This window comes from Penicillium solitum (genome assembly GCF_028829755.1).
Source record: "Penicillium solitum strain IBT 25940 chromosome Unknown utg000008l_segment0_segment0, whole genome shotgun sequence".
Classification (NCBI taxonomy): Eukaryota; Fungi; Ascomycota; class Eurotiomycetes; order Eurotiales; family Aspergillaceae; genus Penicillium; species Penicillium solitum.
In genome coordinates this window covers 3,856,749-3,870,836 of record NW_027072127.1, presented here as the reverse complement: position 1 = coordinate 3,870,836, position 14,088 = coordinate 3,856,749, and the positions used below count along the sequence as shown (strand labels likewise).

General features: G+C 48.9%; 6 protein-coding genes across 6 annotated transcripts; 2 read left to right on the top strand and 4 right to left on the bottom strand.

The window, feature by feature from the left end:
- Nucleotides 1-257: 257 nt before the first annotated feature.
- N7455_010756 (FAD-binding oxidoreductase) lies at nucleotides 258-2,079 on the top strand (the record flags this gene model as incomplete). The annotated part of the gene is made up of 3 exons (XM_040953038.2): nucleotides 258-505; nucleotides 575-1,841; nucleotides 1,909-2,079. 3 exons carry the CDS (start codon nucleotides 258-260, stop codon nucleotides 2,077-2,079), a joined length of 1,686 nt encoding a protein of 561 aa, XP_040816386.2.
- Nucleotides 2,080-2,591: 512 nt separating this feature from the next.
- On the bottom strand, nucleotides 2,592-4,615 carry N7455_010755 (cAMP-dependent protein kinase; the record flags this gene model as incomplete). The annotated part of the gene is made up of 4 exons (XM_040953132.2): nucleotides 2,592-3,954; nucleotides 4,027-4,151; nucleotides 4,218-4,307; nucleotides 4,381-4,615. The coding sequence occupies 4 exons, from the start codon at nucleotides 4,613-4,615 to the stop codon at nucleotides 3,232-3,234; spliced, it is 1,173 nt and encodes a 390-aa protein (XP_040816468.1). The 3' UTR covers nucleotides 2,592-3,231.
- Nucleotides 4,616-4,726: 111 nt separating this feature from the next.
- Nucleotides 4,727-5,030, bottom strand: N7455_010754 (uncharacterized protein; the record flags this gene model as incomplete). Its single annotated transcript, XM_065606511.1, has 2 exons — nucleotides 4,727-4,912; nucleotides 4,941-5,030. 2 exons carry the CDS (start codon nucleotides 5,028-5,030, stop codon nucleotides 4,727-4,729), a joined length of 276 nt encoding a protein of 91 aa, XP_065460474.1.
- Nucleotides 5,031-5,118: 88 nt separating this feature from the next.
- N7455_010753 (V-type proton ATPase proteolipid subunit) lies at nucleotides 5,119-6,022 on the bottom strand (the record flags this gene model as incomplete). The annotated part of the gene is made up of 8 exons (XM_040952962.2): nucleotides 5,119-5,155; nucleotides 5,205-5,290; nucleotides 5,352-5,436; nucleotides 5,491-5,597; nucleotides 5,673-5,755; nucleotides 5,834-5,846; nucleotides 5,899-5,916; nucleotides 5,975-6,022. The coding sequence occupies 8 exons, from the start codon at nucleotides 6,020-6,022 to the stop codon at nucleotides 5,119-5,121; spliced, it is 477 nt and encodes a 158-aa protein (XP_040816612.1).
- Nucleotides 6,023-6,837: 815 nt separating this feature from the next.
- rom2 (putative Rho guanyl nucleotide exchange factor (Rom2)) lies at nucleotides 6,838-10,669 on the top strand (the record flags this gene model as incomplete). Its single annotated transcript, XM_040953034.2, has 4 exons — nucleotides 6,838-9,535; nucleotides 9,588-10,018; nucleotides 10,075-10,506; nucleotides 10,580-10,669. The coding sequence occupies 4 exons, from the start codon at nucleotides 6,838-6,840 to the stop codon at nucleotides 10,667-10,669; spliced, it is 3,651 nt and encodes a 1,216-aa protein (XP_040816500.1).
- Nucleotides 10,670-12,277: 1,608 nt separating this feature from the next.
- On the bottom strand, nucleotides 12,278-13,755 carry aspA (uncharacterized protein; the record flags this gene model as incomplete). The annotated part of the gene is made up of 6 exons (XM_065606510.1): nucleotides 12,278-12,521; nucleotides 12,582-13,184; nucleotides 13,237-13,324; nucleotides 13,393-13,509; nucleotides 13,570-13,639; nucleotides 13,735-13,755. The coding sequence occupies 6 exons, from the start codon at nucleotides 13,753-13,755 to the stop codon at nucleotides 12,278-12,280; spliced, it is 1,143 nt and encodes a 380-aa protein (XP_065460473.1).
- Between the last annotated feature and the right edge of the window lie 333 nt (nucleotides 13,756-14,088).

The window sequence follows — 14,088 nt, the reverse complement described above, 5'->3', positions numbered from 1 at the left end:
ACCATGTGTGTGGCTGACTCGGGCCAATGAATCTCCGAGCACTGCACATTCTTATTGTTCTTCAAGGCTAAACAGAGCCGGTGCCTGTCTTAGCTGCAAAGATATATTGCCATAGATTGCCGGCGTCAATAGTGTGGATTTCTCAATGTTCTAAGCGAATACCCGAATACCCCTGGTTTGTTATCTTTTTATCGTGCATAATTTCAGGATATTTAAGAGAACCTGATACACTTGCATGAAAGCCAAGCCAATCCGTTATGTTTTTCCGCGCATCCTTTATTGCTTCGCTGTTGGCGGTTCTACCCCAAGCTTCGGCCTCCGAGGCCTGCCATTGCTTCCCCGGAGATGCCTGTTGGCCCACTGAATCTGAGTGGTCTCAATTCAACACCACCATCGAGGGTCGGCTAGTGCAAACTGTGCCTCTCGGCACACCTTGCCATGCCCCGAACTACAATGCTGCGACCTGTGCAGTCTTAAAGGATGGATGGCTACTTCCCGAGGAGCAGTATGTTGACCTTACATGTAGAATAACATTAAACAGCTTGTACTAGGTACTGATGACATCTCTTAACAGCTATGAATCGTCTTCCTCAGTTATGGCACCGTTCTTTGCCGAGGGTGCTTGCGATCCGTTCCACCCCGTCTCAAAGCCCTGCACACTAGGCAACTATGTGCGCTACAGCGTAAATGTTACCAGCCCAGCTCAGATTTCCAACACCGTGAAGTTTGCAACCAAGCACAACATCCGTCTTGTCATCCGTAACACCGGCCACGACTACAATGGCCGATCCACTGGTGCTGGATCCCTTGCAATCTGGACTCACCACCTGAAGGAACTGTCAATCGACTCCTACAAGGACCAGTACTACTGTGGAAAGGCCATTACCATGGGCGCTGGAATTCAGGGCTACGAAGCCTACGAGCTTGCCGAGAAGACTGGCTATCAGGTCGTTGGCGGTGAATGTCCCACCGTGGGTCTTGCCGGTGGCTACACCCAAGGAGGCGGTCACTCCGCCCTCAGCTCCCGCTACGGCCTGGGCGCCGATCAGGTCCTGAAATGGGAGGTCATCGATGGCCAGGGCAACTTCATCACTGCCACCCGTGACAACGAATACTCCGATATCTTCTGGGCTCTTAGCGGTGGCGGTGCTGGCACTTACGGTGTCGTCTGGTCCATGACCGCAAAGGCACACCCCGGAACCCCCGTCTCCGGCCTGAACCTGACATACACGAGTGAGGGTATCTCGCAAGATACCTTCTACAGTACCGTCGAGACTTTCCACGCCGCGCTGCCCGCTATCGTCGATGCAGGTGCTATGAGCGTCTGGTACTTCACCAACACTAGCTTCTCTATTGCTCCCATCACCGGTCCCAACATCCCTGTCGCTGACTTGGTGACCCTTCTTAAGCCCTTCACCGACAGCCTCGACAAACTCGGCATCAAATACACCACGGTTTCCAAGCAATACGACAGCTACTACAGTCAATTCCAGGATATGCAAGGCGTTATCGAGGTTGGCACTGCCCAGTATGGAGGCTGGTTGGTCCCGAGATCGGTCGTTCAGAACAACAACCACGCCCTGCTGACTGCCTACCGTGAGATCACCGAGGCGGGCGGTACCTTCATTGGTGTCGGCTTGAACGTCTCTCAAAAGGTGACTGGAGATGTCCATAACGCGGTCCTCCCTGCTTGGCGTGAGGCCCTGATTGACACTACTTTGACTACCCCTTGGGAGTGGAATAACGATCCTCTCATGTTGGAGCGCCAGCGCCAAATGACCGAGGATTTCATTCCTAAGTTGACTGCGCTGTCTCCCGAGTCTGGTGCTTATATGAATGAGGTATGTAAACTAATATTTAACTCTGACTTCCTTCATTATTATGAACACATGCTTATCGTTTTGGCAGGGTGACTTCCAGCAGCCCAACTTCAAGAAGGTCTTCTACGGTACCAACTATGATACCTTGCGCAAGATCAAGGCTAAGTATGACCCGAACAATGTCTTCTACGCCAAAACTGCTGTTGGTTCCGATGAGTGGACCGAGAGTGAGGATGGCCGCTTGTGCAAAGCGACCTAGGAAGGATCCAATTGGGTTGGATATGGTACTATATGATGTATGAAAGGTTTAAGTCCTATCATTCGGGGATTGAAGTATACTTGGAGGCCCAAGATCTCAAGTTGCTGTCGAAAGGATCTATATATTTCTACTATACTCAAGTTTCCCTGAACAATACAATAGATGTTTTTACAAACAATCAAAAATGTGATTTCTAGCTTCTAATAATAAACTCTGCGATAACCATGTGACTAGGTACATCCATCCTATGCATACATACCTAACTAGGGTTCTCACTCTTCCCAGATGCTCGCATCTTCTACTCAAATCCTCAGTATTTGCAGGTGATTTTCAATGTGAAAACGATGGGATGACTATCAAGACCATCTCATATATCAAATCACTAGGGACATGATCTATTGAGCCTATGATCTAACAAGAAATCTGCGCTAGCAGTGAGACCATATGTTCAACTTGGAAACACCTACGTATAGGTGCACCAAGCATTATCTTGAGTAGACAATATCAAAAATCCCGAATATATGTAATAAGCCACCACCTATGTAGCACGTGAACCGCCACCCATGACTATGTAAGTTATATTGATCACTTTACGACGAAAAGAGAGTCAAAAGAAAATGGCATTAAAACGCTCCCCGTTCACAAGATTGCGCTTGGAAACCTTGTGAGGTTGCTGTGGGTTCTTAGGCAAGAGTATGAACTCCAGGTGATCGATCTCCATGATCACGATCAAAAACAAAGTTTCTGCAAAGGGAAGTGTATGTAAATAAAAAGAAAAGAAAGAACAATACTGCCCGGGATGGTGTTCATACTGTTGTCCACGAGTGTGGGTGTATGGGATGGTCAAATGATGGCGGTGAGACCGGCTGAATAGCATGGCGAGGGGTGTGATATCCCCGAGGCGACATTTGCCACAGACATGCCTGCCAAGGGCTGTCATGGGATCGCATCTGAAAGCAAAAAGGTAAGATTGGCGCGAATGATCACGAATGATCGCAAGTGCGGCCTCAGGATGGAGGAGCATTCGCTCACCGGGGACGCGTCCGTGGGGGTCCCGTGGGGTTAGAGAGAGATGGTCGTCATCTGATAATGTCGGAAGAACGAAGGTTCGGTGGGAGCTTGATGGGCTGGCTGTAATGGCAAACGGATTTTTCAGAAGTCACTGAATAACGGCTCGTATTTCTTCTTCAGATCCTCAGTGTAAATGTTCGTGTTTCTGAGGTCGGGGGGATCCGGGTATTCCTCAAAGTTACCGGTGTCCGCGGGGTGCGATAGGCGGGGAAGTATAGGCCCTTTTACCCGGCGATAGAACAAATCATCCCAAATCACATTTTGAAAGAACGGATGGGACTTGACTCGAGTCGAGCCACCAGAGATGTGGCCCAGCCGCTCTGACGGATTTGTTTTACAGAGTAGGGAGACGATGTTCTGTGCTGCGGGCGGCATATTCGGTGGGAAGCGTAGACGGCCTTCGATGATCTGCTCGTAGATGCGCATAGGATTTTGATCCCAGAAAGGAGGCTGTCCGATCAAGAATTCGTAGATCAAGATTCCAAGAGCCCACCAGTCCACTGCAAGTCCATGACCGCTGTTTTGAATGACTTCCGGAGCTAGGTATTCCGGTGTGCCACATAATGTGTATGTCTCGCGGTTATCGACTTGCTTTGCAAACCCGAAGTCAACAAGCTTGAGGTGACCGTCGGCATCCAACAGGATGTTCTCCGGTTTGAGATCTCGGTAGGCAACTCCATGGACGTCGTGTAGGAACTCGATTGTCATTGTTATTTCGGCGGCATAGAACGTCGAGACCTCTTCGCTAAAGCGTCGTTGCCGTCGGAGATATGTGAATATTTCACCTCCAGGGCAATAATCCAGCTAACGATGGTCAGCACCTCGTGATCATCCAAAATATATTCCAAGTTCCAAAGAGAAAAAATGTTGCCATACCAGCATGTAGAGGCACTTCTCATCCGAGAAGGATGCAATCAAGGTGGTGATGAAAGGGTGGTCAATGACGGCTGCGAGGGCCTTTCGCTCGTTGCGCACATGTTCCACTTGCTTGAGTTTGATCACTTTCCAGTCGCAATCAGCACGAGTTATCCCTCGCCACGCGCAACGTTAGACAAAGTGGCGCTTACCGTCCGCCTTTCGCAGAATTTTCAACGCATAGACTTTGTCCTTGTCCTTTTGGTCCTTTAACCTTGCGAGCCATACCCGAGCGAAAGTGCCTATATGATGAAAAACCATAAACAGTCAGACGCGACTCGTGTAAGAGAAATATGGGTTAGGCCACGCGCTGACCGGTTCCAAGAGTCTTGACGAGCACAAAATCGCTCACATGCAGACTCCTCGACGAGATGCATAGTTGCTTCTCACCCTGGCGCTCGGTGATAAGAAAAGGGTTCGAGGATCGCGGAGACGGCCGGAGGGACTCGACAAGTTGCTTTTCCCTGTGATGCAGGTTGCTATTTAGCTTGGGAAAGACCATGGTTCCTGGCGCCTCATTTGGCGAATGTTGCACTGCTCCGGTTGCCATTAGAATGGTTAAATGTCAAAGATCATGTCGCGGTAGAAGAAAGAAAAAAAAAAAGTGTATGGAGACCCCGTTAGCGCGCCACCAATCGGCAACACAGGTTAATTCCGAGTTTCAGATCATAAAGAACATTGAGGATTTGAAAGAGTCTGGGGGTTTCAGAAAAATCGCGGGGCAAAGAGTTGTAAGAATGGAAGTTCTGGCTCTGACGTATTTGCTATTGGGGGCGGGGCTGAACGGGAAGAAACTACGGTGATAAACCGGACCTGAGTAAGCTCTAAGCTTTGATTTGACCCGAATCTATATATAAGATTCCTTTATTGTACACCAGAAATAAGAAGGTATTTGATTCAGAAGTCAGTCCATATCTCGATCCAGTCCCGCGGCCATTATCTTTTGTTATGATTTTGGTACACATTTATTGAATGGTGTCTCTTCGAGCTCATGATGACCGGTAGCGGAACGAAAAAATGTGGTGGAATGAGTTGTACGAAATTGCGCAGCGCTCAAGACTTGGAGTTTAGGATCAAACCAACAATCAAGCTGACCATGTTAGCAAAGAGTAATGTAAAGAACCTGACTTGGAACATACCCATAAAGCCCGAGAACTTCGCCGAAAATCAGGATGAGAATCATTCCCACATAGACCCGAGACTGTTGCATGTATGCTCGGACACCCTAGAGTAGCTGTTAGGGCTTCAATAGTCCTCTCACGTTGCTGGGCATATAGGGTCCTTACTGCATCACCCACAACTCCAATTGTATAACCAGCAGCCACACCCGTAAGGCCAACTGACATTCCAGCGGCAAGATGCATGAAACCTCTGTGCGGTGTTAGCTTGTGCCAAGCTCTACATCACTCAACTTGCGAAACGTACGTGTACAAGCTCATATTGGTTGTTGGGCCCACTGCTTGCGCAATGAGCACGGCGATGACGAGACCGTAGACTGCAATGATACCGGACATAACAACGGGGATGAGGGACTGCAGCCATGAACTTGATTAGCTACCATCCTGCTCATCGGGGAACCAGCGAACCAGGGATAAATGGCTTCTTACCTTCATAATGAGATCGGCCCTATAGGTTCCCACACCTGCAATTCCAATGCCAGACTTCGCTGTTCCATAAGCTGCTCCTGCCGCTGTGAGATTGTAAGCTGTTTGTCCAAAGACCTAGAACCTAAAGGGTTGGCTCCATCCGCGCGAGGTATTTAACGTACACCCGAAGATCATCTGTAGGGAACTGTTAGTGTACTGTCAAATCGGAAGGAGGTTATAAACTCACTGCTGCAGCAATGCCAGCCTAGTTTCGGAAGCCTGTTAGTCTATTGACTGCAATGTTCTCGGGACCTTGAACTCACGAAGGAGAAGAACGGAGCGAACTTGGGCGCAAGCTCACTGTCTGCCATACTGATGCTGGAGCAAGACTAAGCTCGCCAATCACACAGAAATATAAGAAGAAAATGAGACCTGTTTGATACAAGATCCAGGGCAGGGAGAAGTTCGGGCTGTTGATAGCTGGAGGTTTCGGGGCTTTGGGTGTTCCACATGGCCACTTCGCCCGCCGTAGTCCACGCCATTGTCTGGTCCTAGGCGGTGACGATACCGTACCTGTTGTATTTCAGATCTTTGATTCTAATCGCCCCGTCACCCGCATATTAGGAGTCTTTGTATTGAAATTACCATACCGGCCTCGCCGTCACCTTCGCCATCCTCGTTCTCCTGGGTCCCTCTTCTCCCCCCCCCCCCCCCCAGTTTATTACTGCATTTTCAACATCTAACCACCACCCCCACCTTCAACAACTCTCCTACCTTTATCACTCACCTCAAATCTCGGAGGATGCTGAGGGCATGAAATCGAAGGGAGCCTTGACTTTGTTGCGCTCACGGCTCCTGGCGCTTTTCCATTAATACCGTTTTGATATTGCCTTTAAATTCCCCATCCAAACTGAGGGGAATTATGGAATATTGAGTCCCATCAGTGTTTTTGAGACAATCTATTATTTCTTTCGAGGTCATTGCCTACGGAATATTTTCTTCTCGTTCCACCTCTATTGTTTCTTCCGTTGTCTACGAAATTGAACAGACCTCTTGCGACGCCCTGAACGCTCTCCACGATCAAACCGGATACCCCTTTCGCTTTCTTCGCATCCCGGAATAGATATACCTTGCGTATCCGATTAAACCACTGTTACTCGTCCTCGATCGCTGATAATCCGTGAAAATGGCGGATTTGGGGGGCCAGCGTAGCCGGAATTACCGGCCTCACGGACCCGCCTCGTCCACGCAGCGGGATGCAGCGTATTCTGACATTTTTGGAGGCGCACCACCTGCAGGACGCTCCCATACCATGAATTCCCAGACCCCGCAATTCTCTCAGGGTCGAGCTCATACCATGTCGTCGCATGTCGCACAACCCCAATTTCAGAGACCACCGCCGCCGCCAACACGGCATATGCCAAATGGACACGGACCGCCATCGGCACCACCAAATGGACATCCTCCACCCCCACCGTCTGGGCAGTATCAGGCCTACAATCCAGGGGCCTCGGCAACAATGTCTTCACATCAGCCTCCTCGATACAACCCAAACCCAAATCCCCAACAACGCTTTGCTGCCTATCCTCGGCCTCAACGTCTCGAGTCAAGACCAAGTCCTGCTCCCCAGTACCCAGACCCTAGGGATTTCAATCGCCCCATGCCTCCTCCTGCGCTGAATTCCGATTCAACCCGGTCAAGATCAATGGCAAAACTGAGCGGGCCGCCTTACCAGATCCCGCCAAGCAACTTCAATCACACCTCTGCCACTGCCTCTCGCCGTGAACCGTATCATTCTGGTGCCCAGGTCACGCAACTCGGCCGTCCTGTTCCAGAAAAACATGCGAACGAACGCGCTATGTCTATGACGTCCTGGTCATCAGATCGGGATCCGCATATCATGAGCAGCGGAAGGTCAATCCCACACCGTAGACCTCCGTCAAGTCACGATCAACAGATTCCAGTAAGGCAAGACTCAATGATGCAGCCCAGTCCGGATGAGTATGTTGCATCTCGTCAGCCAAGCGATGCATCGCAGAGATCTCGGACGATGTCCATGGCATCCACTGTTGCCCCCGATCGGACGATGAGCGTTCAAAGCCAAGCCACACAGGGCTCCTCCGGCAAAATTACCCTTGTTTCTAGGGATTCACAGCGCAAAGTTCCGGTGGTCTATCCTGCTTTGCTTTCTCTTGTCGCTGAGATTTTCAGGGAGAAGATTTCACTTGGCGAACGACAGAAGAACGGTCTTTCGTATCAAAATGCGTTTTCGGGTACTGATTCGGTGGACTTGATCGGCTCCATCATCAGAACTAATGATCGCAACCTTGCTCTTTTACTCGGCCGTGCGCTGGATGCTCAAAAGTTCTTCCACGATGTCACATATGACCACCGTCTTCGAGACGCTCCCGGAGAGGTCTATCAGTTTAAGGAAACAATGGGGGAAGATAAGTCGACAATCGAGGTTAACGGGGTCTTCACCCTCCTGACTGAATGTTATTCTCCGACTTGCAACCGGGATACTCTCTGCTATTCTATTGCTTGTCCGCGACGACTCGAGCAGCAATCCAGGTTGAATCTGAAACCTCAGCCGGTACTGGGAACATCGGAATCCAAAACTGCTCTGCCTCCCGATGATGATGACGACAATGATAACCAAAAGCTGTGGATTAGCACCGTGCCCAAGGAGGTCTCGGACTCGGTTGACGATCACGAGAAGAAACGACAGGAAGTCATCTTCGAGCTCATGTACACCGAGCGTGATTTCGTCAAGGACCTAGAATATTTGCGGGATTTCTGGATGCGACCATTGCGTGCTGCTGGAACCACCACTCACTCCCCAATTCCAGAACACCGACGTGAGAAGTTCATCCGAACCGTGTTTGGCAACTGTTTAGAAGTCCTCAAGGTCAACAGCGCTCTGTGTGAAGCCCTGAATGCTCGACAGAAGGAGAGTCAAGTCGTTCAAACCATTGGCGATATCTTCTGTCAACATGTTCCTAATTTCGATCCTTTCATCAAATATGGTGCCAACCAACTTTACGGAAAGTACGAGTTTGAGAAGGAGAAAGCATCAAACCCAGCCTTTGCCAAATTTGTCGAAGACACGGAACGTCTCAAGGAATCTCGGAAGCTGGAACTGAATGGTTACCTGACAAAGCCTACAACTCGTCTTGCAAGATACCCACTTTTGCTTGAAGGTGTTTACAAAAACAGCGCGGATGGCAATCCTGACAAAGAAGATATTCCAAAGGCCATCAAGCTGATCAAAGACTTCCTTTCGCGCGTCAATGCCGAAAGTGGAAAAGCGGAGAACCATTTCAACTTAGTTCAACTGAACGCTGCGCTGAAGTTCAACTCTGCGGACTATGTTGATTTGAAGCTTACAGAAGAAAATCGGCAAATGCTCATGAAGATGTCATTCAAGAAGACTACAGCCGACAGCTCCGATGTTACTGCTTATCTCTTTGACCATGCCGTCCTGCTCGTTCGCGTCAAAGTGGTGAATAAACGCGAGGAATCTCGAGTTTACAGGAAACCAATTCCCTTGGAACTGTTAGTAATCGCTCAGATGGAAGAGGTTATCCCACGACTTGGTATTGCCAAAAGACCTTCGTCCAGTCTCCTGTCCAACAAGACTGTCATCAACAATCCCCCTCCTGCCAAAGATGGTGGACTGCCCATCACGTTTAGACATCTCGGCAAAGGCGGTTACGAGCAAACTCTCTATGCCACAAACAGCGCCACACGGCGAAAGTTTATCGAAGCGGTAGAGCAACAGCAACACAAATTATGGGAGCGAAACAGCAATTTCTACAACAAGACGATCCTGAGCGAGGGCTTCTTCGCAGCGGTCAACCGGATCAACTGTCTTGTTCCGATTGGTAAGTGAAAATCCCTTATTTGGCTCCAGTATCACTCGCTAACTGCTACCAGATGGAGGCCGGAAGTTGGTCTACGGAACTGATAATGGTATATTTGTCTCTGAGCGTTGGCCCAAAGACAAAACAGCAAAACCAAGAAAGGTTCTAGAGGCTACCCAAGTCACGCAAATCGACACTCTAGAAGAGTACCAGCTGCTGTTGGTTCTGGCAAACAAAACGCTTTCCTCTTATCCCATGGACGCTCTCGATTATGTCGAGGGCCAGAACAGCATGGCAAAACGGCCCAAGAAAATTCAGGGCCATGCCAACTTTTTCAAGGCAGGCATTGGTCTTGGTCGTCATCTTGTTTGTTCAGTCAAAACATCCGCGCTATCAAGTACGATCAAGGTCTACGAGCCGATGGACAATCTGGCAAAGGGAAAGAAGAAGTCTGCTGTCAGCAAAATGTTCCAGGGCGGCCAGGATACTCTTAAGCCATTCAAGGTACATATTTTCTCTTGCATATTTGTGGTTCACTTCACACTAACACTTTCACTCAGGAATACTATATCCCTGCCGAGTCTTCTTCCATTCATTTCCTGCGTTCTACTCTGTGTGTTGGCTGTGCACGTGGCTTTGAAGTGGTCAGTCTAGAAACAACGGAGACGCAGTCTCTCCTTGACCAGGCCGACACGTCTCTTGATTTCGTGGCACGAAAGGAGAATGTCAAGCCCATCCATATTGAGCGTATGAATGGCGAGTTCCTACTCAACTATAGTGATTTCTCATTCTTCGTCAACCGCAACGGGTGGCGAGCCCGTCCGGACTGGAGGATCGCCTGGGAGGGCAACCCGAACTCATTCGCACTGTCCTACCCTTACATCCTGGCGTTCGAACCCAATTTCGTTGAAATTCGACACGTGGAAACAAGTGAATTGACGCACCTTATGACTGGCAAGAATATTCGCATGTTACACAGTTCCACCCGCGAGGTATGTCACTTCTATGTTTTTCTTCCCGAATGTTTTCTTTTATCACTGATCAAGCGCTGACTGGTTTTGGTAGATTATTTACGCCTATGAAGATGAACGAGGCTACGACACTGTTGCCAGTTTAGATTTCTGGACCAACAAGCCACAGCCAGCTACCACCTAATGTCCGACGGTTGCATGCCACAATGAACCGCTGCTTGACATCGCTGCTTTGACGCTGTCGCTCGCATGTCTCTTCCCACATAGCATCAAGGGGGTCTCTATCTAAAGTTCCGAATGACACCCGCCTTCACTAAATGTTCCATCCCAGCACACTCGCGAAGTTGTGACTGTTTACTGTGTTGTCTGTACAACAGTTCAGCGGATAATCTACATCTGCTTCGCAAACACCCATCCCTCCCTCTCCTCAACACCAAACCATCACAACAAATCGGGGTTTTTTCCCGTCTTTTCTACGCAATGTACAATGGAGCGCAAATACCACTTCTTGCGTGTCTGCTTTCTTGCTTTTCACCTCGTCTTTTCTTCTTCTTGCTGGTTGCATATGCTCTTTTTTCCTCTTCTTTTTAAAAATTTTTACCTTTCTTCTTTAGCTCTTTCTATCTCCTGATGGCCATGTCTCCTTCCGCATGGCCATATTCTCGAGAAGTCTTTGTTCTACCTGTATCGTTTCGAGTTCGAGGCATCTTTGTCTGTTATACTTAGCAATTTCATTGATGTGAATGGCACCATTGCATTTCATATGAGAATTGCAGTAAATTTAAACTTAGCTCACTAATGTGATGAAATACAATTGTGATGTTCAATCTTCTTCCATGGTCTTCCATTTTTCTCCTGCTGGCTGAAATGAAAATAATAGGTATAAAGCAGCGAAATATATATCTTTATGTTGGTATGTAGCTCAAAGCTTGATGATTGGTTCACATGTAGCTAGAAATCCATACCTAGGTAATAGCATATGATCATCTTTTCACTTTTAGACCAATGGACAAAGAACTGTGAAATTAGGCAGAACTTGATCGTCCTTGATGACGAACCAGGCCCAACATAATATATTACCCCACAAACCAAAGCACACTGCTACAGATAGTACATAATAACCAACTACAGTGGCAGAACCCAATACGACAAAAGCAAGCGAGCTAGTCAGGTACTTTTTCTTCCTCAATTACTATCGGGGGGTAGGAAGACAGGCGAGGAGAAAGGATAGATATTCAGCAAGACAGGAGCCACGAACGCAAAAAAAACAAGAGAAGAGGGAATATTGCTGCGCTGCGGACTTTGGACAAGAACAGGAGAGGAAGCAGAGAAGTGAGGGAAATAGAAATGATACAGCAACATGTCATGGGGCCGGCTGGGATGTGATCAAAAGAAAAAAAAAAAAACAGGATGACCTGGACACGACGGAAAGCATGTGCTGGAAAATAGGCAGTCATCGGGTTGAATGAGAGCGAGATATGTCGAGGATAGGGATTCCAGAAACTGGTAAAAACAATTCCCAACTCGACATAGTTCAGTTTCCCATTGGAAATGAGAAGCATTGCACCCACAATTCGTGACCGGAGTGCCGTAATCTATGTTGAGGCGGCCCATCCTCGCAGGGGTAAGAAGAAAAGAAGAAAAAAGCTATTAACGTGAATAAACAGAGTCAATATTATCCCATAAACAAAAGCCAACTTGTTGGTGCCATGAAATGTCCATGCTGGCACAAACGGTATCACATTGCGAACCGGCGCCCCGCTGAATGAGCCGTATCGTCGACAGGGTATATCTAGGCTTCTCCGTTGGCTGCTTCGCTGACATTGCCCTGGCTTTGCTGCTCGCGCTGCATGCGAGCCTCGATCTCTCGGAGCTGGCTCTCGCGAGCCAACAGCTCCTGTCGCTTCTCGGCAATCTCACGCTGTACCTTGATTTCAATCTCACGGAGCTTCTCCTCCTCGCGGCGGAGCTGCTCCTCCTTGAGGCGGTGAGACTGGGAGGCAAGATCCTCGGGGTTCATAGCAGAATCATAGCCACTGCTCATCCGTGTGTTAGCAGATCGATCATAGATATTTCTAATATCAGGAGAAACGTACCCTGATCCAACATCGACGCTCTTGCTGAGCTTCTCAGTACGGTAGTTCTCATAGAGGAAGTCGTGAGTGATCTCCTTCAGATCAGCCAAGTGGCTGTGGAGCAGAGCGCTACGGATAGCCAGGAAGTCCGAGTGACGAGGGTTCTCAACCTCCACAACACCCCATGGGTACTGGCGCGCGCGCACTTTCCGGTTGTCAATCTCAACAAAGTCTTCGGAGCCGACAATAGCGAAAGGCATGAGTCCACGGAGCTCGGCGTTCTCCTCGACAGTATCCTCATCATCCTCCTCGATGTCGTAGGGGAAGTTGTAGACGGGAATGCGGTAGTGTTCAATGTCCTCCATGATCAGCTTCTTGGACTCGGCCAATTCGGCGGGGGTGAGTGAGTCGGCCTTTCCAATGACGGGAATGACATTAACACGGGGAGAGAGTCGCTTCATCAATTCGATATCGAGTTCACGGAGACCGTGACCGGTGGGTGTAATGAAGTAGAGCAGGACGTGCACTCGGTTATCCCTGAATCGAGGGTTACGCTTAATTCGCGATTCCTCTGCAAGAATATCATCGTATTGGCGCTCAAGGTAACCGACAATCTCGCCGAAGCTATCCGAAAAGTCAGTCGATGAACATCTGTCCGGTATCTGTGTGTACATGCCTGGCCTCGTTGTCAATCTGGTCACCAAATCCGGGGGTATCGACGATGGTCAGGGAAATGCGGGTTCCTTCCTCGTCCAACTCAAGCTCTGCCACCCCGGCGTCAGTATTGATGGCTTGATATAAGCGCCGTGCGCGGGGGACGGGTTCAACTGACCGACAGTCACGGGCTTGATGCGGACACCTTCCTCAAGGTGGGCATTGGCAGCATCATCGGCATCCTTGCCCTCTAGGACCTGCTTTCCGCAGAGAGTGTTGACAAAAGTTGTGCGGCCTGTCGCAGAAAGGAGATCCGATTAGTCCCTGAAAGTCGAGTAATTCGGGTTGAACATACCAGTTCCACTGGCGCCGCACACCATCAAACAGAATTGGATACCCTTCTTGACATTCTTCTTGCGACGAATCTTGATCTACCCGGAACGAGTACGGGCATGCAATTAGCTTGGGAAACTTTTTGAGAACGCGGGAAGCTCCCAATAAAAGGGGAGAATGTACATACCGCATTGAGGGCTGACGACATTGTGAGCTAAAGGAAGATTAAAGAAGTGTAATCCGAAGACAGAAGCCCAAAGCAAGGAATTAATAACGAGGAAGAAGGGTGTGAAACTTGGCTCTCCTGAGAGTCTGGAGAGAGTAGGGGGAGGGGGGAGGAAAGACAGTTCGTGTTTCCCCCTTTCCCAAATAGGTGGCCAATCACGGGACAGCTCTTCTTCTCCAGTCTGCTACTTTTTACTTCGACAAAGCTCTTGATCAGTCACAATTGATTAGTAGATATAGAAAAAGAAAAAAAGAAAAAAAGAACAAAATACATTAAATTGTCATATATTTGGGTATTTCCCCCCTATTTTCCATA